The sequence below is a fragment of the Anabrus simplex genome, chromosome 2 (assembly GCF_040414725.1).
Source record: "Anabrus simplex isolate iqAnaSimp1 chromosome 2, ASM4041472v1, whole genome shotgun sequence".
Classification (NCBI taxonomy): Eukaryota; Metazoa; Arthropoda; class Insecta; order Orthoptera; family Tettigoniidae; genus Anabrus; species Anabrus simplex.
In genome coordinates, this window is record NC_090266.1 from 627835865 (window position 1) to 627860351 (window position 24487).

General features: G+C 38.5%; 1 protein-coding gene across 1 annotated transcript in view; it reads left to right on the forward strand.

Annotated features, from left to right (window-relative positions):
• Positions 1–220: 220 nt before the first annotated feature.
• Positions 221–24487, forward strand: part of P5CDh1 (delta-1-Pyrroline-5-carboxylate dehydrogenase 1) — a 241063-nt gene continuing 216796 nt past the window's right edge. The window contains exon 1 of the mRNA XM_067141060.2: positions 221–402. Within this exon, the coding sequence (XP_066997161.1) occupies positions 359–402 (44 nt within the window). The 5' untranslated portion in view covers positions 221–358. The remainder of the gene's footprint in view (positions 403–24487) is intronic.

Consider the following 24487-nt stretch of genomic DNA (forward strand, 5'->3'; position numbering starts at 1 on the left):
CAGGCTGTGGATTTTCATCTTCATTTATAAATAATATTATCTGTATTTGAATTATGATCTCAACATTATGGCATTTAGGAATTGTATCTTACTCTCTTATTCGTGAAAATTAAATTATTTTATAGTGTTATATACCGGTACAATTACTTAAATCGCATTATTGCTGTCGAACAGAAAAAAAGTCTCGATCAGTTGGTTGGTACACCTGACTGGGCATTTTGTTCTTCCGACGGTAATTGGAGAATGTGACTGTGGTGTTTGGTATTGGAGTCGGTTGTATCAGGTTGTAAGCAGTTGTATGTGTCATAGGTCTCTTGTGTAGGGTTTGTTGTAAAAGGAGAATATTTGTTCAAGATAGATGATGTTATCCTTGGTCAGAAGGCAGATAAGTGAGGTCCAAAGGTTAGTGCTGCTTTATCACTGAACTTCAAATATTAACGCTGTGCTTGTCAATGTAAAGACACGATTAGAATTATCTTAAGTATGATTAGGAAATATCGCTGACTGGGTCAAATACTTGTATGTCGTTCTTATAGTCTATAATCAATACTAAGAATGAATAGTTTAGGTAAATATGATGATAATCTGAAGGAGAAATAATAATTGGCCTTGACAGTTGCACGGTTTTGAAGAGTGGTGTTCTCAGGAATGGGATTAGGCAATGTATTTGCACTTTCATTTTTACAGAATCGAAGGCGTTACCGTTTGCTTGAGATTTCTCCTTATTTTTCAGAATGTTATATTTTCATCGTATACAACGAATGGACGTCATTAATCCACAATTTTGAAAAAAAAAAAACCACAACAATATCTTTTCCTTTTGCTATTTGTTGTAGGTGATTGTTACGGTACGTTATTGTTACGTTAACATTTTATTGAAACATTTCTTACTTCCCGTGGTTTTTCAGTCATGATTGGAAAACTTGTATAATTTTATCTGAAGAACATGTAAAATTGTCATCTTGGTTGTAATCCCGCAGATAATACAGTTCAGAAAGCTAGAGTTTTCCTCTTGTGCCCAAGTTTGCTTAGTATCAGGGAATTAAGGTACTACATTAGCAATTCATACAAGATTGTATGTTTCGTCGGACTTGGATATCTGATGGAAGGTGGTGGGATTCACCTTCCCGTACTTGCTTAAAAGTAGCTTTCTCCTGCTAGAGTTGGGAGAGATAGAATGCTTGGGCTTAATGCAGATGTCAAGGAAGGATTTTGTAGGCATTTCTTTGCTCACCAATGCCACGCATGGTTGCTGCCGATATTCGCATTTCTGAAGCACTCCTTCCTATATAACTTACAAACAATGCTGAATTTAAGCCTGTATTGAAACGAGATTCGTGAAGGATCTCTCCATTCCAGGAATAGGTAAAAATTGACAATTCGAGGCAAGATTTTTCTAAGTGGAAATTAATGAAATCTTACTTGGAATGTGTCTCAGATGAGAGATGTGTTCATTACGATGTCCAGGAACCTACCATCCCGCCCCGATTAATACATTTACTTTTATAACCTAATGAACAAGGAACAACAGTCGTTCCGCACACGCGCGTGTGAAAGTCTTGTCTCGAGGGAGCAAGTATTGATAAGAATGTTTTATCACTTGCTTGTGGTACATGGATACTTCTATAGGAGCTGTGAACTGTGGAGTCACCTGTGTCTTAGAGTAACTTAATTTCCAGTATTCAGTTGCAGATCATTATTTTGTCTTGCCACTACAATTATTTGTAGGAGATAACTCCCAGTTACTGCTCACTTTGAAATGAGAATTAATTTAGGTCAGTCGTGTTATTTCCTATTTTTGTAAGTTATGTATTCGATTCTATACCTGTTAGGGGTGTTCAAATGAAAAAGTATGAAACATCGTAAAAACCAAACCAGTTGAAATTTGAATACACCGCTTTGGGATAACTTAGTGCGACATCTAGGGAAGGGAATATAGTGTCGTGCGCATTGTGCGGGGGCTCTCGCATGATGCAAGGTGATGCTCAGTCTTTTTCGACGTCCGAGGTCTGATACTCATTGAATTCCTTGAGCATGGAAAAACCATTAACAGTGGTGTATACTGAGACACACTCCGTAGCCTGTGCAAGTCCGTCAAGAGCAAACGGCCTGGGCTGCTCTCGGAGGGAGTGATTCTGCTTGACAATAACGCTCGTCCACACGTCCCGAAGGTCACACGATATGTGCTGGCCAAGTTCAAATGGGAACAGCTTGAGCATTCACCCTATAGCCCGGACATTTCGCCCTGAGACTTCCATCTGTTTGGTCCGCTAAGAAAAGACCATCTCAAACGGAAGCGCTTCCACTTGGAAGGCGAACTGAAAAACACAGTGAAGGACTGGCTCCTGTCACAACCACAGGAATTCTGGAAGCAGGGAATTCTTCTGCTCGTGAAACAGTGTGTAGTTGTGTTCTGGCCTATGGTGTTTACTTAGATTATACCCACAGTCACGTTTCGTACCTTTTCATTTGAACACACCTCGTATATACATTCTTTTCCTATGCCTAGGGGAGTTTGGAAGTTTAATGCTGGGTGCAGAGCTTTAATCTCTCTTCTTTTGATTTTACATAAATGGTATTGGTTGAAATTTAATGTACAGTACATATAATTTTTGTCGCTCATGTGTTGTTTCAAGTAAGCTGCAGAAGGGCACAGGATTAGTAAGGAATGCAACAGTGCTTGACAAGACTTGGGAGTAATGAAGTATTGATGTGGTTTTATCATGCAGAGCATTTGAATTTTCTTCATTGATCGTAAAACCATGATTGAATATGTTCATGGCATATAGGCCTATTTGTTTCTTAGTGATTGTTAGTTTATATCTGTATGTAAATTTTGTCATTATTTATTGTTGTAATTTTGAATTAAGTGCTCAGAAACGCGTTATATATTACAGTTTGTTTGAGGGCATTGATCATTCGTAATTGAGCACATATGTTTAAATTGAACATTCATAGTTCAGTATTAAGTTTGATAAGTATGTTAGTTGTCAAGTAGTGTGGATTAGCCTGGGCTTTGTTTGTTACTGTTGATTACAGACATAGAGGGACTGATGTTTATTTAGCCTTTGAATAGTTTAAGAAATCGGGAAGATCCAGCGCTCACATTTTCATGAAGACTATGTTAATGAATAGTAATAATGATAATCTTATAGACATGATACTGTATAGACTTTTGGGCTTATGCCGTGTCAAGAAAATAAGGTGAAATTCTTTACGTTTCGGAGAGAACTGTGCTCTGCGTCATCAGAAGAAAATCTTGACTGTCCACGAGAAAGGCTTCGTAAACAATGAATTTTTGAAATTTAGACATAATAGAAGTGGAAATGGTACGTTCATTCGTCACCAGATGGCTCACCAGACGTGGCACAGCGCTAGTGCTCGAAGCGGAAGCTGACCGAACCATCAGAATCAGTCTAAGAGGGTCACATAACTTGTGTACGTAACATACGACATTGACAGGTGTATGAAATTGACACAAGCCTGGAGTGAAACATCTGGCGATGAGGAACGCACAAATTTGGAAAACACAGAGATGAAATAACAATAGTGAAGGGACAGGGAAGGGAACTACCTATGTAAATCCTCAATGGCTGGCAACCAGGTATTACTTAATTGATAGCAGTGTCCCTGTTGAAATTGTTAGGATTTGTACGTTTTTCCACAGCTTTTCGTATAATCCTGGACCTGTAGTGTCTAGTGTGGGTAAGAGCTCGAGCATCTTGGAAAGTGACATCATGACCCAACGATAGAGCGTGGTCAGCTATTGCTGGTTGAGACAAATATTATGTTCATGTTGCTTGATACGGGTACCAATGGACCAGCATGTTTGGCCGTTGTATACCTAACCGCAAGTGCATGGAATTTCGTATACCCCAGGATGTAAAAGTGGGGACAATTTGTCCTTGGTTTTACTCAGACTGTGAGCAGTTTTAGTGGCGGTGCCAAACACGGTTTTTATATTATGTTTGCGGAGGATCTTGGCAATTTGATCTGTGGTGTTGTGAATGTAAGGCAAGTAGGCAGTTCCCTTCACTTCTTCCTTCTGTGAGCTTGCTTGATCGTTTCTCTGGGATGCAGGGCTCTTTGAATCTGCAAATCGCTGTAACCATTACCGTTGAACACGACTTTGGGAGTGTCCAACTCCACCTGGATATTTGATGGCTCACAAATTCTTCTCGCCCTCTTGGCGAGTGTCATGAGAATGCCTTGTTTTTGTGCTGGATGGTGGTGAGAATCTGCATGAAGATAGCGATTTGTGTGGGTAGGAAGGGAGAGGGTGAAGCCCGGTCCTGGCACATAACCCACTCCTGTCAAATAGCACCTAGGGGTTTGCTGAAGGCTTAAATTCTCCATCCGATAGATTCATCACTAACAACAGCGTCATGAACATTGGGAAGAGGTTTGGAATTGAACCCAGGTTTGTGGCATACAATCTAGTGATTAGAAATTGTATACCACCACCTCTCCTACCTTGCCGGCCAACACTTGGACGGTGAACTTTTTTTTTTTTTTTTTTTTACCTATGAGACGTGAACCGCCTAACGACAGTGTCAGACTTTATAAACTTCACGTCTTAATGATTGTGGCCACCAGCTGGGCTTTCACGAGATTTTAACTGTGAACTGTTCATTTCCTTGGCTCGGAGACTGGATGTGCTGCCCTCACTATTCCCGCAATTCGCACGCCATCTACAATACTATCCTGTGCCACCAAAAAGACCACAGTTTCTCGTTCACAGTACATGCCACCCACCTTTGTCGGGGGGTCTGCCTTACAGGAGCTGCACCTGGTTGTAATAACCACCCAAAATTGTTGTATATCGGCCTGAATAACCTTGAATTTAATGGCCGTTCAACTACAGTACTGTTGTTTTTAAGATTCTGAGAGACAGAATTTTGTATTGAAAGGGGATTGTTTAACATTTCTCCTGATCTACTAACACTTGGCTCTAACATTTAAATATCAGCTGACTATCAACATTCAGTCCCTCATCCTTCAACACAGATGAAAAGTATCTTATATAACTGTGCTTCATAATAGGTATTCCTCCTCTCTAAACTGACAAGTTGAAAGGACATTTGAAGGTGAAACTGGATGAATGATTAAGTTTAATATATTTGAGATTCATGCATACATTTCAAATTTTGGATTTATTGTGCATTTTTCATTGTTTGTTTATATTTTAACATGTTTAACAAGGAGTCTTCAAGAAAATGTAAAGTAATTAATGCCGTGAACTCTTTCTTCAATGGAACGGTTCAAAGGGAACTGGCACTTATCAAGACACACTTCCAAATCAACCAGAATCAATCAAGAAGTTTAACACGTCTTGGTGATTTGCTGGACATTATGGAGAATGTGAAGCGTGAATTGGAAGGTATTCGAGGAAACCTTGGATATAGCCTGAAACAAAATTAGGGCTATGACATCTTGGTAGCTATAAACCAATATTTGGCTGGTAATGATAATGTGGATCTACTAGAATGAATAACACCTACGCTCGCTCCCAAATTCAAGTACTATCCTGTCACATCCATAGATGTAGAGAGATTATTCTCTGCATTGAAGCTGGTTTTAACAGGCAAAAGCCACAGATTTATGCTAGAAAACTTGGAGAATACTGTTGTAGTGTACTGCAAAGCTAGTTATGGACGGGAAAGTACGGTGTGCAGTGTAAAATGAAAGAGGAATGTGTATTTAAGTGTTTCTCTTCACTTTTGTGGCTTTTTTCTCCTGGTTTTCTTACAACCTTACTAATTTAATTATGTGTATTACTCGCACACTTTTTAGTGATAGATTTTTGTACAGCAGTGAGGAGTAAGGAGGGAGCTCTCCTGGTTCCGGTAATACTGCCAACTGAATGGAAATTAAACCTGAATTGAATCGATAATATGATCGATCGATATGAATTTTCTAAACCTTTATTATCTTAATCCAACAACTGTCTCTCTCACACACACATTATATAACATTTCTCGATGCAAATCTTGTTCTTAGCATGAATTCTATAGTTTGGCTTTGCAGTGTAAACAACAGTACTAGTACGTAAATTGTTCGCCAAATGTCACAGCAATGCATAAGCGATTCATAGTTTGTGTTTCCAAGGTTGCCAATACGAATCTCGAAGATAACTGAGGTCGACCGGTTCAGCACTAGGGTGTCCATCTATCACTAAAAAGTGTGCGAGTAATATTAACACTCTGTGTCTAATCTAGGAGACATGTGCATATTGTTTTAACAGTATACACTGATATATTGATAGTCTCACAAATTATGCATGGATTGTAGCTGTAAGTAGCGTGATTTTTGTGTTTCATTCAGTTGTTTATTCCTGAGTCTAGTAATGTTATGTTTGCATTTCATGCAAATGTTTAACAGCATGAAAATTCGTGCATATTTTAATGCATATTTCATCACTTTTTGCAGCATAGTTGCCTGCTTATATTGGTGATTTATACAGCAGATTTATACTGCAAAAATTGTGTTATTGAGAAATATGGGTTTTAAGTTTTCTAAAGATTCTAAACAATGCCCATGCAAAACCGCTGTTAATTGCAGATATTGTGTTCTTGCACCAAAGGTAAATTAATTCTCCTTCAGTTTCCAGAGTAAAACCGATGCATCTGCAGTGCCACTGTTTTGAACCATGAACATCTTTAAAAATATTCCATTGTAAAACTAATTAAAAAAATACTCCAATGTGAAGCAAATTAATTTTACTTCAAAGGCTTAATGTTATAAATTTTGCATTTTTACATTAAAGGTCATGTTCAAATAAGTACACCAACATGCATAAAAAAACAAAAATAGAAAATTTTGCACTAATGGTTCTGCACTGGCATGGTGATATGTTGACTCATGCCATGAGTAGTGAGGAGCATTGCCACTTCCTATCTCATTATCACTCACTACTTTTGCTTATGTTGAATTCAGTAGTTGGTTCTTCATCATAATAAGTTTCACCATCGTCTGTTGTAAAATATCAAAACCCATGAGAGAAGAAGATGAAGCCATGTTTACAAACGAGACATCTCATAATGGATTCTCTCAAACATTCAAGAACAAGCAGTTAGAATTTCAGCTTTTTTTTCCTTCTTTTTTTCGTGAGCTCCCTTTGGCTTTACAATACGTAAACGCAGCATAGTCGACTTAGGCCTGCTGAAATTTCAAGCTGTGTTCAAGTCAAGTGGGACTTCAGAGTGGACGGCTAATTTTTTTTCAGGTCCCATTTGACAAAGAAATTTAAAAATTTAGAATATTTCTACAGCCCTCACAGAATTTTATTGTAAGAACAGTATTAAAAGCCAATTTTAAGTCCATTTGTTGTGTTCCATTAAGAAGAGCTAGTCTTTTTCAGTTGTCACTACTTTCTTCAATCTTGTCTGTACTTGGTTCAAAATCATTGTAACTACATTCTATGTCATTGTCAGACTTGTTCAGTAAATCATCCAGACTATCTGCACTCTGTCTCTTACTACTTGATTTACTCTTAATGATTTAAAGATAGTAACAAACAAACTCACGCAAAGGAGAACTGACAGCACTGCACTTACACAAACAATCCACAAGATAGACTGTGACTTTGTCAACTAACGAAGCACTTCTGGCGTACCCGTATGGGCTCACACCAAAACAGGAATTGACGAACGAAAGGTGATCTATGCACTTATATCGACAGCCAAAAGACGGCGGTAAGAGGCTTTATACAGTTTTGAAACTCGGGAAGTTCAAGAAATTGATAGTGCTCTCAAGTACCCCAATGGGGTCTCTTGGCACCCAACATGTTAAAACTCCATCTAGAGTATTTTCCCTAACAATTTGGGAGCCCTGAGTGATGAAGAGGGTGAAGGATTCCACCAAGGAATAAGGGATATGGAAAGACAATACCAGGGATGCTGGAGCATAGCAATGTTGGCTGATTACTGCTGGTGCTAGAAGAGGGGATGCTACGCAACAGTTATAAACCAGTCAACACAACCCTTCTTCCAGGCAAAGAAAGAGTTCTTCAAGTGGTGCTTTGTAAAGGTATGCAGATAGTATGTATTATGATATACATGGGTGTTTTCTTCCATTTTACAGTGTACTTTATTAGATAAAAAATAACTTTTGTGACATTAGTTTTGTACACTGTAAGAAAAACGGATACTGGCACTGAATTCAATGTGTTAAAATTATTTAAAATCACCTACAACATCTCAGACCTCAGAAGAAAGTTTATTTTGCAGGCTAGTGTAATTGATACAACAAAATTGTACTTGTCCATTATTTTGTTGATGGATTATGTAATCATTCTGAAAAGCCGTGTCTAAAAAACTCAAAACAACTTCTTCCAGTTAGCATAATATCCTTTTGATTCAGAGCCCACCGGGCAAGTTGGCCATGTGTTTTGGGGCGCGCAGATGGTGAGCTTGCATCTGGGAGATTGTGGGCTCGAACCACTGTCGGCAGCCCTGAAGATGGTTTTCAGTGGTTTCCCATTTTCACACCAGGCAAATGTTGGGGGTGTACCTTGATTAATGCCACAGCTGTTTCCTTCCCACTCCTAGGTCTTTCCTCTCTCATCGTTGCTATAAGACCTATCTGTATCAGTGCAACATAAAACAGATTGTAATAAATATAAAAAATATACAGAGCCTCTGCCAAGGAATTTTTTAATAGAAATTGTCTGTAAGCAATTGATATCCCTTCCCACATACATTCCTTGTGCCTACTAATTCCATGACCACCTGATGAACAAGTCCTCCTGGGTCCCTTCTTTCAAAAAGAACTTTCCCACTGTTAAGTTCCATATGCATTATGTAATCAGTATGGCATTCATAGAACTGAAACTACTTCAAACCAAATCTAGAATTACTCTTATTTGGCATAGACTGTATATATAAACCCAAAGATTCTTCATCTCTATCATTGATTCAGTGTCCAGCTCCTTGGCTAAATGGTTACCGTACTGGCCTTAGCTCACAGGGGTCCCGGGTTCGATTCCCAGCAGGGTCAGGAATTTTAACCATAATTGGTTCATTTCTCTGGCACGGGGGCTGAGTGTATGTCGTCTTCATCACCATTTCATCCTCATCACGACGCGCAGGTCGCCTACGGATGTCAAATCAGAAGACCTGCATCTGGCGACCAAAACTTGTCCTCGGACACTCCTGGCACTGAAAGCCATACTCTTTCATTTTTCATTTCATTGATTCATTTACACATAGAAGTTGTTCTGACACACAATTATGATTGAAATTCCATGTTCATGTCATACATAAAAGGTCTAACTTTGTGCCAATGGTCAAATCCTGGTTGGCCATGTGGAATGGGTTCATTAGAATATCACTAAACAATTAGCATTGAAACCTAATTGTACCATTCACTCATTTGATATAACATGTATGCGAATATACCTATTTAAACACCATTGATTTCATTAAAGATAACTTGAATAAATTTTAGTACTCTTAGTAGTAGTACCTTGGAAATTGAAGAATTCATAACCATCGTAAATTTTGTCCTAGAGAATAATTTTCAATTTTCATTGATGGTTCGTGTTTGTGGGTTACTGTAGTCACGTCCTAGTTCGTGAACCTTGGGCAACGGCTGAGTGGCCTAGTAAGTGGTCCTGAGAGTCGGGATACCAGTTGCTATGGAATGGGAGTGGGCATCTCGGACATATTCTGAGTCGTGGCCCTCCTTGTGCTCAGGCGGCTAGGGCTATACAATTCACCGGTGGTCCATAACCCGTTAGAGGAGAGATCCTCACTTGGACTATGTGCAAGTAGGGCAGCATTCTGCTTCATGAATTTACTGAGCTCAGAACACTTTAAGCAAGCCTCGGACCTATGGGAGTAATGGAGTCCCACTCCCATTTGACAGGCGAGGGACTCCTTGGAAACAACTTGGCGAACGAAATGGAATTCGATGGGGAGCTATCAATATTAATGGGGCTTATGGAAGAAAGAAGGTAGAACTGGCTGAGTCAGCGAAGAGGATGCATCTGGATGTGCTAGGAGTACATGCTATTTGGGTAAGGGGAGATATTGAGGAAGAGATAGGAGACTATAAACTGTGCTTGACGGGTGTCAAAAAGGGAAGCGCAGAGTGCAGGGTAGGGCTGTTCATCAGGAATACCATTGCACGCAACATAGTTTCTATTAGGTATGTAAATGAGCGAATGATGTGGGTAGATTTGACAGTTGGAGGAATTAGGACGAGAATTGTCTCAATGGTATTCACCATGTGAGCGTGCAGATGAGGATGAAGTTGACAAGTTTTATGAAGCATTGAGTGACATCGTAAGGGTCAACAGCAAGGATAGAATAGTGCTAATGGGCGATTTCAATGTGAGAGTTGGGAATAGAACTGAAGGATACGAAAGGGTGATTGGTAAATGTGGGGAAGATATGGAAGCTAATGGGAATGGGAAGCGTTTGCTGGACTTCTGTGCTAGTATGGGTTTAGCTATTACGTATACATTCTTCAAGCATAAGGCTATTCACCGCTACACATGGGAGGCTAGGGGTACCAGATCCATAATAGACTATATCTTAACAGACTTTGAATTCAGGAAATCTGTTTGGAATGTACGAGTTTTTTGTGGATTTTTCGATGATACAGACCACTATCTAATCTGTAGTGAACTAAGTATCTCTAGGCCTAGGGTAGAGAAAGTGAAATCTGTCTGCAAACGAATAAGGGTAGAAAATCTCCAGGACGAGGAAATTAGACAGAAGTACATGGATATGATAAGTGAGAAGTTTCGAACAGTAGACAGTAAGCAGGTTCAGGCTGTAGAAAGTGAATGGGTGGCATACAGGGATGCTGTAGTAGAAACAGCAAGGGAATGCCTAGGAACAACTGTGTGTAAAGATGGGAAAAGGCGAACATTTTGGTGGAATGATGAAGTGAGAGCAGCCTGTAAACGTAAAAAGAAGGCTTATCAGAAATGGCTACAAACAAGGGCCGAGGCTGACAGGGATTTGTACGTAGATGAAAGAAACAGAGCGAAACAGATAGTTGTTGAATCCAAAAAGAAGTCATGGGAAGATTTTGGTAATAACCTGGAAAAGCTAGGTCAAGCAGCAGGGAAACCTTTCTGGACAGTAATAAAGAATCTTAGGAAGGGAGGGAAAAAGGAAATGAACAGTGTTTTGTGTAATTCAGGTGAACTCATAATAGATCCCAGGGAATCACTGGAGAGGTGGAGGGAATATTTTGAACATCTTCTCAGTGTAAAAGGAAATCATCATGGTGGTGTTGCAAACAGCCAAGCTCATGGGGAGGAGGAAAATGATGTTGGTGAAATTATGCTTGAGGAATTGGCAAGGATAGTAAATAAACTCCATGGCCATAAAGCAGCAGGAATAGATGAAATTAGAACTGAAATGGTGAAGTATAGTGGGAAGGCAGGGATGAAATGGCTTCATAGATAGTAAAATTAGCGTGGAGTGTTGGTAAGGTACCTTCAGATTGGACAAAAGCAGTAATTGCACCTATCTATAAGCAAGGGAACAGGAAGGATTGCAACAACTATCGAGGTATCTCATTGATTAGTATACCAGGCAAAGTATTCACTGGCATCTTGGAAGGGAGGGTGCGATCAGTCGTTGAGAGGAAGTTGGATGAAAACCAGTGTGGTTTCAGACAACAGAGAGGCTGTCAGGATCAGATTTTCAGTATGCGCCAGGTAATTGAAAAATGCTACGAGAGGAATAGGCAGTTTTGTTTGTTTCGTAGATCTAGAGAAAGCATATGACAGGGTACCGAGGGAAAAGATGTTCGCCATATTGGGGGACTATGGAATTAAAGGTAGATTATTAGAATCAATCAAAGGCATTTATGTTGACAATTGGGCTTCAGTGAGAATTGATGGTAGAATGAGTTCTTGGTTCAGGGTACTTACAGGAGTTAGACAGGGCTGTAATCTTTCACCTTTGCTGTTCGTAGTTTACATGGATCATCTGCTGAAAGGTATAAAATGGCAGGGAGGGATTCAGTTAGGTGGAAATGTAGTAAGCAGTTTGGCCTATGCTGATGACTTGGTCTTAATGGCAGACTGTGCCGAAAACCTGCAGTCTAATATCTTGGAACTTGAAAATAGGTGCAATGAGTATGGTATGAAAATTAGCCTCTCGAAGACTAAATTGATGTCAGTAGGTAAGAAATTCAACAGAATTGAATGTCAGATTGGTGATACAAAGCTAGAACAGGTCGATAATTTCAAGTATTTAGGTTGTGTGTTCTCCCAGGATGGTAATATAGTAAGTGAGATTGAATCAAGGTGTAGTAAAGCTAATGCAGTGAGCTCGCAGTTGCGATCAGCAGTATTCTGTAAGAAGGAAGTCAGCTCCCAGACGATACTATCTTTACATCGGTCTGTTTTAAGACCAACTTTGCTTTACGGGAGCGAAAGCTGGGTGGACTCAGGATATATTATAAGTTAGAAGTAACAGACATGAAAGTAGCAAGGATGATTTTTGGTACAAACAGGTGGGAACAATGGCAGGAGGGTACTCGGAATGAGGAGATGAAGGCTAATTTAAGAATGAACTCGATGGATGAAGCTGTACGCATAAACCGGCTTAGGTGGTGGGGTCATGTGAGGCGAATGGAGGAGGATAGGTTACCTAAGAGAATAATGGACTCTGCTATGGAGGGTAAGAGAAGTAGAGGGAGACCAAGACGACGATGGTTAGACTCGGTTTCTAATGATTTAAAGATAAGAGGTATATAACTAAATGAGGCCACAACACTAGTTTCAAATCGACGATTGTGGCGACGTTTAGTAAATTCTCGGAGGCTTGCAGACTGAAAGCTGAAAGGCATAACAGTCTATAATGATAATGTATGTATGTATATGTACATATATCAACAAATAATAATAATAATAATAATGATCGTACGGCCTCAGCGACCGTGTGCAGACATTTCAATTTGACGCTATCTGGCTGTCTGCTCGTCAATTTCCACGTTCTGTTTTATTCTAGGCCCACTAGATGGCAGACAGAGTAAACCGGATCTCTCTTGCCAGGTTTGAACCCGCTATCTTGGGATCCGGAGGCCGACACTTTACCACGGATCCACAGAGGCAGCTATATCAACAAAATTGATTTTCTCAACTCTATGGACCCATACATTAAATTCACATTAGAATCTGAAGTGGACAAATCATTGAATTATTTAGACCTTAAAATTGCCAGGAATCACAACCGTCTTTTCTATGACATCTGTAGAAAATCCACTCAAGACAATTAATATAATAAAACCTCTTTTCACCCAAATTCTCACAAGAAAATCTTGTACAGTTTAATACAGAGTCTGCTTTCTAAGTATAATTATGGGAAAGAGATTAATACCCTCTATCAAATAGCTCTATAAACGGCTATAACTAAAGCTACATAAATAAAATCATTACAAGGTGAAAAATAAACCTGCCACCACCTTAAATATATTGCTGACAGTAAAAAGAAGTACGTTACATTCACATAAAACAGTAACAAAATTTTACATGTTGCTAATATTTTCAAGAAACAAACTTAGTGTCTTTTTAAGGTTGATAATACCAATGTTAGATTACAGAATGTCATTGATGATGATAATAATAATAAATTTCTAAATTCGGGGTCTAGAATGAAATGCAATCAATGCCAGGAGAGTTATATAGAGCAAACAGGTTGAAATTTTAATATCCACTATTGAGAACATGTCATTGCAAAAAGATAAGATAGATACAATAATGAACAAACAGAGGATTTGTCACTCGTATACTTCCATTAAAAAAGACATGAACACAATGTGAATATCTTACTGAAGTGCAAATTACTTAATATCTGGGAAATGATCCATTTTCACTTGGATCAAAGATTTAATGCAGCCTTCGACCTCAATGGAATTTTGGAAATCATAAATTTTTATTATAAGTTCAGTTAATTGCTATCACCATGTTACACCTCGGTCTCGCGTCCGCATTCCATATCTCACTTCCCTCTGCCGATAACATTGTTCACGCTCACACGGGGACGAACATGTTACCGACTTAGTGTCATGTTAGCCAGTGTACAGACATGATATGACGCAAACTCAGAGCTGTTGAGAGCAAGTTTTATGACTGTTCTTCTATATTTTTGTGTATGTGGTTCTTCTTTCCCTACATCTTGCTTCCCTCGTTTTAATATTCATCTTAGGCTAGTATTTTTTGTTTTCATATATCACGCAACATAACCTGACAGCAGTTCGTTTCCACTCAATGGTTTGGCTGGCATTAATAGTAGTTAAATGTAAATTTGTAAACTCTGACATTCTAGAAGTTTTTATATGAAGTGGAACAACACTTTTAATGAATTGTCAACATTTTTACGTAAAACAAATTTTAAGGAACAGAATACATTTTTAATTACATTATCATTGTCATTTATTACGTACAATTGTTCAATGTCAGACTAATTCTGACTTCATCATACTAAATCAAGCAACTCTTTCATCTAATGATGTTTCAGCAGGCACCTATTTTAATTTAAAAGTATAATATCTATGTAAATTTGACTCATGTTTTGCAACTATCAATAAATTAATTTTAATTTTATTTCTAGACAGTTGAAGATAGCCTAATGCGGCTAAAACGTGTACTGTTGTTCTAATGATGTTTTTCATACTTTGAATTGTAAATAAACTTGTATGTATCAACTAGGTGGAACCAGTATACTAGTTGTTTAACTTATAAAACACATTTCTGGGAAAAGACATCAACACAGTTTCAAATATTGTACTTGAAAATGTTGGTACTTCAGAGCACAGATTGGCAGAAAGTTATTTGTGTTTTTTTTGAACTGGGTTACTTTATAGATTAGTTGTATGATGGGAGTAGATTATGTGCATTACCATTCACTGTTTTGAAGCAGAGAGCTGCTGGTTTCAATAATTTAACAAGGATGCTCCTAGAAACATTGTAATAGCTCACAGATAGGGAATATTTACATATCTTACAAAATAAATAGACTGTTAGATTAGATTATTATGATTGTCTTGAATGTTCGTTATGTTACCTCCATCATTGTCCGGCTCCCTCGCTGAATGGTCTTTGTAGTGGCCTTTGAATCAAAGGGTGCTGGGTTTGATTCCAAATTAATCTTAAACGATTAATTCACTTGACTTGGGGACTGGGTGTTTGTGCTGTCCTCAACATCCCTGCAATTTATTCACCACACACACACACACAGTACTATCCTCCTCCATAACATCACAATTTCTTTATACACTGCAATGCTGCCCGCCTTTTGTTGGAAGGTCTGCCATGCGGAGGTTGCACCAGGCTAGTGTTAGCCACACCAAATGTTCATAATTAAAACCTTCATCATTGGAAAATGTGAAGTTTGTTCTGTGTCGTCTTATTTCTGATGGATTGGTACTCATGTTTGTCATATCAGTGGTCTAAGCAGACTGAGACAGGCTGCCTGGGCTAAGCATTGATAAGTGAAGAGAAGTGTATATATAAATATACTGGTTTCATTCAGTTCATTGAACTATAACCAGAGTCCAAAGGTAACCACTATCTTATCTTATTGCTGTAGACTCACATGTAACCTTTTTGAGTGAACTGTTATTTAAATAAATATCCTTATCTTTCGTTGATATAGTACTAGATTTTATATCATTCGTGGAAGTAATGTGTGAATGAAGTAAATATTGGTACCATGATGACCTGAAGCTATTCCCTCAGTAGATTAACAGAATTAATTTATCCAGATTATTTGCAACAAGGGGCGTGTGATAGCAGAATGGCATAGCCATTGGTTTTTCACTAAGGTGGCCGTGGTTCAAATCCCAACCAATGCATATGAGATTTTTGAAGCAAGTCATGTTACCATGCAAGTTATCCGTGCGGTTAGGGTCGTTCAGCTGTAGGCCTGCATTCGGGAGACAGTGGGTTCGAGCCCCACTGCCAGTAGCCCTGAAGATGGTTTTCCATGGTTTCCTCATTTTCATTCCAGGAATAAGCTGGGTCTGTACCTTACTTAAGGCCATGGCCACTTCCTTCCCACTCCTAGCTCTTTTTTGTCCCGTCGCCGCCACATATCCTATCTGTATCGGTGTGACATAAAACCAATTGTAAGAAAAAAAGTTGCTTCCCTGTGGTTCATGTTCCTCAAAAGACTTGAGTCCTATCATGATCATTGTGTTAACAGTCTTGTAGAATTACAAGCTTTCTTTTCATATTCACAACAGTTATTAATTTAGCACTTTCTTTACGTGTTAATAAATCACTTGCTTATTTTTTTACTCATTATACTCATTATAGGAATTGTGCTATTCATTAAATCTCAGTGTGTGCCACTCTATTATCTCTTGCCCTTAAGACATTCTAGTGTGAGATACCTATGTTGTTAGATTAACGAATACCGGGGCAAGTGATTCAGACAGGAGATCCACAGGCTTTCTGAACTTAGATTGGCAGGTTTGATCCCTGCTCAGCTCCAGTGGTATTCGAAGGAGTTCTAATACTTAAGCCTCATGTCTGTAGATTTACCTGCACATAAAGGAACTCCTGTGGGCCGACATACAGGCACCTCAACATGTCTGAAAACTGTTAAAGTAGTTAGTGGAGCATAAAACCTACATTATTTTTATTATTGTTACATTAATGAATCATTTTTCAATACCCAATTCTGCATCTCGGAAGGTTAAGTTATTAGAGGGATGTAAACTACAAACATTACGAATTGACTTTCACTGTATGTCAGGCATGCCTGCCTGTTTGCTAACTGAGGCATATCATGTTTATTAAGTTCTCATGATGACAGGTTCACTTGGGTGGGAGACTTAACTAGCCTCTTTCTCTGATTTTATCTCTTGGTCGTTGTCATATTGTTATCCATCCAAATGCGAGCATACAGAAAGTGGCTGAGATTTGTGTAGGTTGCAGCATATTAAGATGACTAGGTTGGGCCGCTTTTTGCCATAACTGTGAGCTTGCATTCAGGAGATAGGGGTCTTGAACCCCACTGTCGACATCCTAAATATGGTTTTCTGTGGTTTCCACATTTTCACACCATGCAAAATCTGGGGCTGTACCTTAACGCCACAGCTGCTTCCTTCCCACTCCTATCCCTTTCCTATCCCATCATCACCAGACCTATCTGCGTCAGTACGATATAAAGCAAATTGTAAAAAATAATTAATGATTTAAAAGGCAAAAAATTACATTTTATCTGTTGCTCTGCTATTGGCAGCTTGCACAACATAGTGAGCATCTGCAATTTTTTTCTGTGTGAATCTTTGCTGTTTGATTTTATGCAAGTTCAGTGGCATAAAATTGAAATACTGTGTGAACTGTTGATAATTTGGACTGAAGGGGTCAGGGACTTTCCAAGTTACGAATGTTCTTTATACTGGGATGAAATGACAGAATTGTGTATATGGGAAAACCAATCCTGTAGCTGCAGTACTGTTGTACTAAAATGTGTCCAGATAAAATAAGTGTGCCAACACATTTCAGAAGATAAGTGTTATTTTAGCTACATTTCCGCTCCTGTCTCTTTATCTGTTTCTTGATGGACGTAGTGTTTTTGCTTCTGTTTCTTGGCACAGGCCAGAGAAAAGTTACAGCTTCTGCAGAAGTCTGTCTCAGTTATGGCTGTAATAGTATGGAAGCTGCCGAACTTTGGTTGATGCCGAGTAATGACATTTGGAGCACAACCAATGCGTCTGAAATGTGGAAGGTACACGGGGGGAAAGGGGAAATGTCACCTGACTACAAGAAATTAACCAGTATATATATACACACACACACACCAGAGGTGCTCACGCTAGGCATTTTGTCCCGCGGGAACACAGCACTAAAATCAGCCAGGCAGGCTGGCAATGAGCGTATGCTATTCAGCCACAGTGGCGTGGTCATGTCACAGGCCATGAAGGTTGAGCGAAGTTCCTCTAGTCACTCTCCATCACTGCAGCAATACCAGACTTCGAAATGGAGGCAGAAAGTAACGAAAGAAAGGGGGCAGAAATCCAATTCATTTTCAATTTACATTGTATGAGATAAGTTATTTATTTTTATTGCAGTTTATGTATTTTGACTGCATACAATGAAGAGATGGCCTACAACCTCAAATATTTTTGTACTGTATGTAATGAATTACATTTTCAATATTATATTTTAAGAGGTGCTTTAGAAATATTTTTTATATAATATGGAGTTAAGGTGGATAAGCTGTGGCTTGTGTTTGCTTGGTTTTAAATTATCTGATGAACTCATCAACAATGCAATCATGCTTACTGGGAGTAACATCAGTTGGATAATTTATATGAAGACATACTGGACATCTATTTGGTAGATGCATTTACGTTCTTTTTGTTGTACTTTAATCTTGGATAGTAAATATCTATGTCCTTATTCGTGATGAAACTCCCTCGCCATTTAGAGGCTAGCTATTATCATTGGACACCTGACAAGTCTTAAATACTATTTTTAGAAATCAGTGAAGAGGGGAAGTTGCTTAACACGACAACACTGTGCAAAATCAAGCATTAAACCTGTTGAATTATGTAAATATATTGCGTTTTGCTGAATGAATAACATGAATTTTACTTTTTTAATGGAAATACTGTCATTTCCATCCAAGGAATTGTAAATGTTAGCTTGTAGGCCTACGCCTAAACCCTGCGTCTTTATAAATTGTAACACAAAAATTACATAATGTGTCAGTTTTCTTTGATTGTATAAATATAAGCAAATAAAACTGAGTTTATATAGTGCGCAGTATAAATTGAACCGGAATATGTTGAAAAAGTCAGTCTTCATGCAATTATAGTGCTTTTAAAAATTTATTTTTAATACTGTACTCGAAACATCATTTTGGTGAATAGTGGAGGGGAGCTTCATAGTCACAATCAAACTTCTCTGTTTCACTTCCCTGCCAAATGTGTTCGCTCTCTTGCTTCACTGTGATGTATGCATTCTATGTAAGTTGCCCCTACTTATGTTATGCCAGCCTGGTGGCACTTGGCTAGCCTCAACTGGTGCCCAGCTGTGTACCTCTGATATATACAAAGTTGTCCAACACAGAAAAGTGAAGGGTCACATAGATATAAAGAAATTTAGAAAACTTGTACATGTTAAGAACAGGGTATCATTTTCACACCAGGCTGTACCATAATCAGGGGCATGGCCGTTTACTTCCCCCTCACCCTTTCCTATCTTATCATTGCTATAAGACCTATGTGTTGGTGCGATGTAAAGCAAATTGAAAAAAAAGAAAATATTGTACATCGGAAGAAAAGGGAATTTCAGCATGTGTTTCATTGCAGATTGTGGCCGTAAATGTTTGTCTAGAAACAATTTGGTATTAGCCCTTTGGTTTACTGAACATCATATAGAGTTAAAAATATTTAAGCTCGTTAAGTCTTTAGGAGTTTTCAATGGTGGAATTACCAGCGTTTCGCCCCAGTGTAGCAGTGGGCTCATCAGTTGGAATGCTAGACCTTTCCAAGATGCTGGTACTAGTGCGCGGTTGAGACACCATTGCAAGCCTCCTATGTAGGGCAATACAGTGACAGTGCAGTAGGGGAAGCATGTGCCTCCACTTATATAAATACCTGCCTTTGGCCTATATTTCCAGGAAGGAAACCATAATTTAATTTCACTGATTGTGTAATGTTAAAAACATTGGAGCTGATTAAGTCTTTAGGCTTTTTCAATCATGATCATATACTGTGTTTTAAGGATAGACAGCTCTGCGACACTCACCACGATTCAGACTCATTATCCTATTACAGACTCTAACAGTTAAGAAAATTTACGCCCTGTTATGTGGAAAAGCATCAGTGTCGTATAAAATCAAGGAAAGATATTCTGGAAGAAGTTTAACAAATTGAAGCTGAGTTTTATAATTTAGTACTGATAATACACGTGTTTTATACACAAATGACTTGTAAGGTTTGATTTGGCAGAAGGAAGCTGATAGGGAAGCAATAGTAAAGGAATTTCAGAACAATTTGTGCAAGCCTAGTATATTATCATGTATAATTTTATTAAACGTCGCAAAGATCAACTCTCAAAACAGCAGTAAAAGCTTGATTGATTGTTGAAGTCTGAAATAGCATTTTCTTTGAATGTGAGATACCACATTCTGTTATTTTTGTAACAAGTGTGTAGTTATATTACTTAAGTTTTATTTCTACTCACCAGAATTGTTCTGCTACTCAGCATTATTAGAAACAATTACAACTTGTTTGCAGCTGTTCTTTTATAATTATAATAACAATAATAATATATTATTATTATTATTATTATTATTATTATTATTATTGTAGATGTTATTAAAGGAGTAATGTTTTAACAATGTTTTACCTGTAAACATGCAGAACTTGGCATTCCCTCTTCTTTCCATGTAATCCTTCTTGTTATGAAAGGTGGTACTTGTACGGCTGGCTGTGCTGGAGTACTACTTTCTGTCCCAGGGAGGAAAGCAATGGCAAACTACCTTACTCCTCCTTAGGTCTTTTATGCCTCATTATGGTGCCATCGGTTTTTACTGCTTTCCAATACCATGCACCCTTTGGCGTTGCTATTTGAGGATCCAGCCAGCCTTTAGAGTGAGGACAAATCAGGCAAATTTATATTGTACACTTTAATGTGACAGGACAAAGTACTTTGTGTAACACAAATCAGGAGAGATTTATTCTCTAATGACTTGTTAGATCATGGTAAAGTGTACAATAAAACCATTCATATTGAGGTTAATCACGAAAAATGTACACTCTCTAGTGTTATAATCGACCGGGCTCGGTTGCTCAGATGGTTGAGGCGCTGGCCTTCTGACCCCAACTTGGCAGGTTCGATCCTGGGTCAGTCCAGTGGTATTTGAAGTTGCTCAAATATGTCAGCCTCGTGTCAGTAGATTTACTGCCATGTAAAAGAACTTGCGGGACTACATTCCAGCACCTCAGCATATAAAAAAAAAACTGGAATAGTAGTTAATGGTTTTGGGGCCGATGACCTTCGATGTTAGGCCCCTTTAAACAACAAGCATCATCATCATCAGTAGTTAATGGGACGTAAAGCAAATAATTATGTTTTAATCCCAAGTCCAGACACTCACTAGTTTGTTTTTCTGGTTTGCACAACAGACTGGCATGAAACTATGAGAATATCTAGGGTGCAAGAGTGACAATAATGCAACCACCCGTGGCACTTATACCAGTTACGTTAGGATGGTTGACACAGCAGAGAATCATAGGAACACACAAGGTTAAAGAAAATGAATAAGTGTGTGGGAAGAGGGAGCAACAGAATGGAGAGACTTGTTTGTTCCCTTCCATTACTTACACCAGAGAATCATTTTCATCTCTTTTGAGGTTAGTCTGTGAGGATTCTGAGGAATTGTAAGTTTAAAGATGCAACAAAGGTTCTTTGGTTTCAATCCTTCCTGTGAACAACTCTCTTTCATGGAGACGCAAATATCTTTTGTGTTGTTATTTTTCAGGGTCTGATGTCAACTCTAGAGCACAACTGAGCGCCTAGAGTTTCTCGCGCACTTCGACGTGCGGAACGGCTGATATACTTTGTTCATTTTTGTCCTGGTCTATAGCAGCAGAGGAAGAGCAGATCTGTTCCTCTCTATTTTTTTTTTTTTTTTTTTTTTTTTTTTTTTTTTTTTTTTTTTTTGCAAGTAGCTTTATGTCGCACTGACACAGATAGGTCTTACGGCGTCGATCGGACAGGAAAGGGCTAGGAATGGGAAGGAAGCGGCCGTGGCCTTAATTAAGGTACAGCCCCAGCATTTGCCTGGTGTGAAAATGGGACACCACGGAAAACCATCTTCAGGGCTGCCGACAGTGGGGTTCGAACCCACTATCTCCCGAATGCTGCATAATGGCCGCACTTAAGCAACTGCAGCTATCCAGCTCGGTCCTCTCCTCTCTCTCTCTAATTCTTGGACAAATTGCAGTTTCTCTGAAAAACTTGCAGACACCATAGTAAAAACAATATTATTTTAGATACCAAGATGAGATTTTCAAATTTTGGTTGTGGCTTTCACTTAACTGTCTTATTGTATATAGCAAGAGGTGTCCTAGAAGTGTAGTAGGACTTTTGTGCTCTTTTGTAATGTCTTTAACTACCTGTACGTACTTGTTCAACATTTAGCCTGGTAGCTCTAAACTCTTGTTATTGAATAATATGAAATATCTTGGAACTTTTGTGTGTGGTATCTTAAGTCAGATTTTGAGATCAGAGTAACAGAGGCGTTTACTGAGTTGGTATGTGTGAGGCTATTGTGTATTGTTTCAATTCTATGTGAAACTGCAAATAATCTAGCTGTAATAATGATATATGTAAAGCTATGTCATGTTATTTACCATGTAACTTTTGCTTTAATTCTGGTGTCTTGCTACCGAGCGAGTTGGCTGTGCTGTTTCACGTGCGCTGCTGTGAGCTTGCATTTGGGAGATAGTTCGAACCCCACTGTTAGTGGTCCTCAGTACAGCTATCTATGGTTTCCCATTTTCACACTATGCAGATGCTGGGGTTGTACCTTAAGGCCACGGCTGCTTCCTTCCCACTACTAGCCCTTTCCTATCCCATAGTCGCTCTAAGACTCATCTGTGTCGGTGCGATGTAAAACAACTTGTAAAAAAAGTCTCTTGCTATTACGCTTTCTAAATACATATGTCTGCAGCCACCGAGTTTGTCTTGCTTAATTCTCATTAGATTAAGATGGCTTTTTAAATTTTTTATTTTTAATGGGCAAAACTGGATGGTGTTGGCAGCTTACTCAGTGCTCCCAGCTCAGCCACGGAGCCACTGATCAGGCACTGTCAGCCAGAGTTTCCTTGCAATAGAATGGTCCATTCCCATCTGCTCCTCCTGTAACCAAAAGAGCATGAGGACTACCCATCTGAGTGATTACTGTGCCCAATGTTGCTTAACTATGGAACACTCTGGATTCAGTGTTTCATCATGGCTACATGGCTGGCAAGGTTACTATATACCTTCTATCAACAGCCGTGGAAGTGTGTTACAACAGCCACCAGTAAACAGAAAAATATTTTGAGAAATTTCAAAAATTTTAAAAACAAACTTAAGTAGGCCTACTTCCAAATTTTAAGGGTAACTACACTGACTGGCAAAATTAATGAATCACTTGAATTTCCAAAGGAAAAAAACATGTTAAATTGTGAAACATTTGTTTTGTTATGTAAATTGATTATTTTTATGGAAAAAAAAGTAACTAAGGTAGCAATAACAGACCAATAACATTACTTAGATAACAAATGTTTCACAATTCAATATGCTTTTTCCTTTGGAAATTCAAGTGATCCATTAATGTTGCCGGTCAGTGTAGTTACATATTCTTGACAAACTTTTATTTTAATCAATAAATATACCTTCTCACGGTCAGAGTTTTAAGCTTGACAAAAGTATTCCTGCTCATACAAAACTTTGTTCCAGAACAAAAACAGTGGTCAATTCGGTCTTTCAGTACTAGGTGTGCTTTCTTTTCTGTGAATCATCCTTGTTGCACTTTCTCATGTTAGGCATGAGATTTTGAGCTGTTTCTTCTCCAGTATTATGCCATTCTTTCAGTGACAATTCTTTTAGCTGAAGTTTACTGGAGATGTGATGATTTCTTACTCGTCTTTCCATTTCACTCCACAGGTGCTCAGTAGTGAGTTTGAGATAACAGAATGAAGCAGTTCTTTCATCTTAACTCTTCCAATATCCCTGGAAATAAAAAATGGAAGGGGGCAGCTCCCATATTTAATAACAACGCTGAACAGATTAGAGTTTGGAAGATTCTAGATTCTGTAATGAAAGGATTATTTGAAAATGTAAATACAGAAGACTGCAATTTTTTTTTAGGGTGTAGAGCATATTATAAAGTAGGACACATGTCGGTCAGTCTCTGCTGTATGCTTGGGATCATTGCTGGTTCTGGAAGAAGTAATCATTTCCTGGTAACAATTTCTGAATACTGTCCTTTAAATTGTCATTCATGATGTTTAAATGGGCAAATCTCTCTATAGTTTCTTCTGAAACTTACTCCACACCAAATGCAGGGTATACTCTCATACCACGTGCTATAATAAGTGGTAAGAGGTGCGGATGTTGTATTAGAATGACATGCTAGGAATGAGATTTTGAGCTGTTTCTTCTCCAGTATTATGCCATTCTTTCAATGACAATTATTTTAGCTGAAGTTTACTGGAGTGTGATGATTTCTTACTAGTCTTTCCGGAAGATGTGCTTTCTGAACTCTAATTTTATTTATAATTTATCATTCACAAGTGAACGATGAGCACAAGATGTAGGGAAGGAAATTTCTCTTGGTGACGCTAGTTTAAAAATAATCATCAGAAAATGGATTATGGGGAATTAGTTTTCATGATCACATTAAAGTTTTACTGAAACTGGGAAAATCTACACTTTTCAGCACATTAAAATTTTACTTAGGCCTAAATATATTGCTCCCTCTGCCTCTTGTCAGCATATAAATGCCTG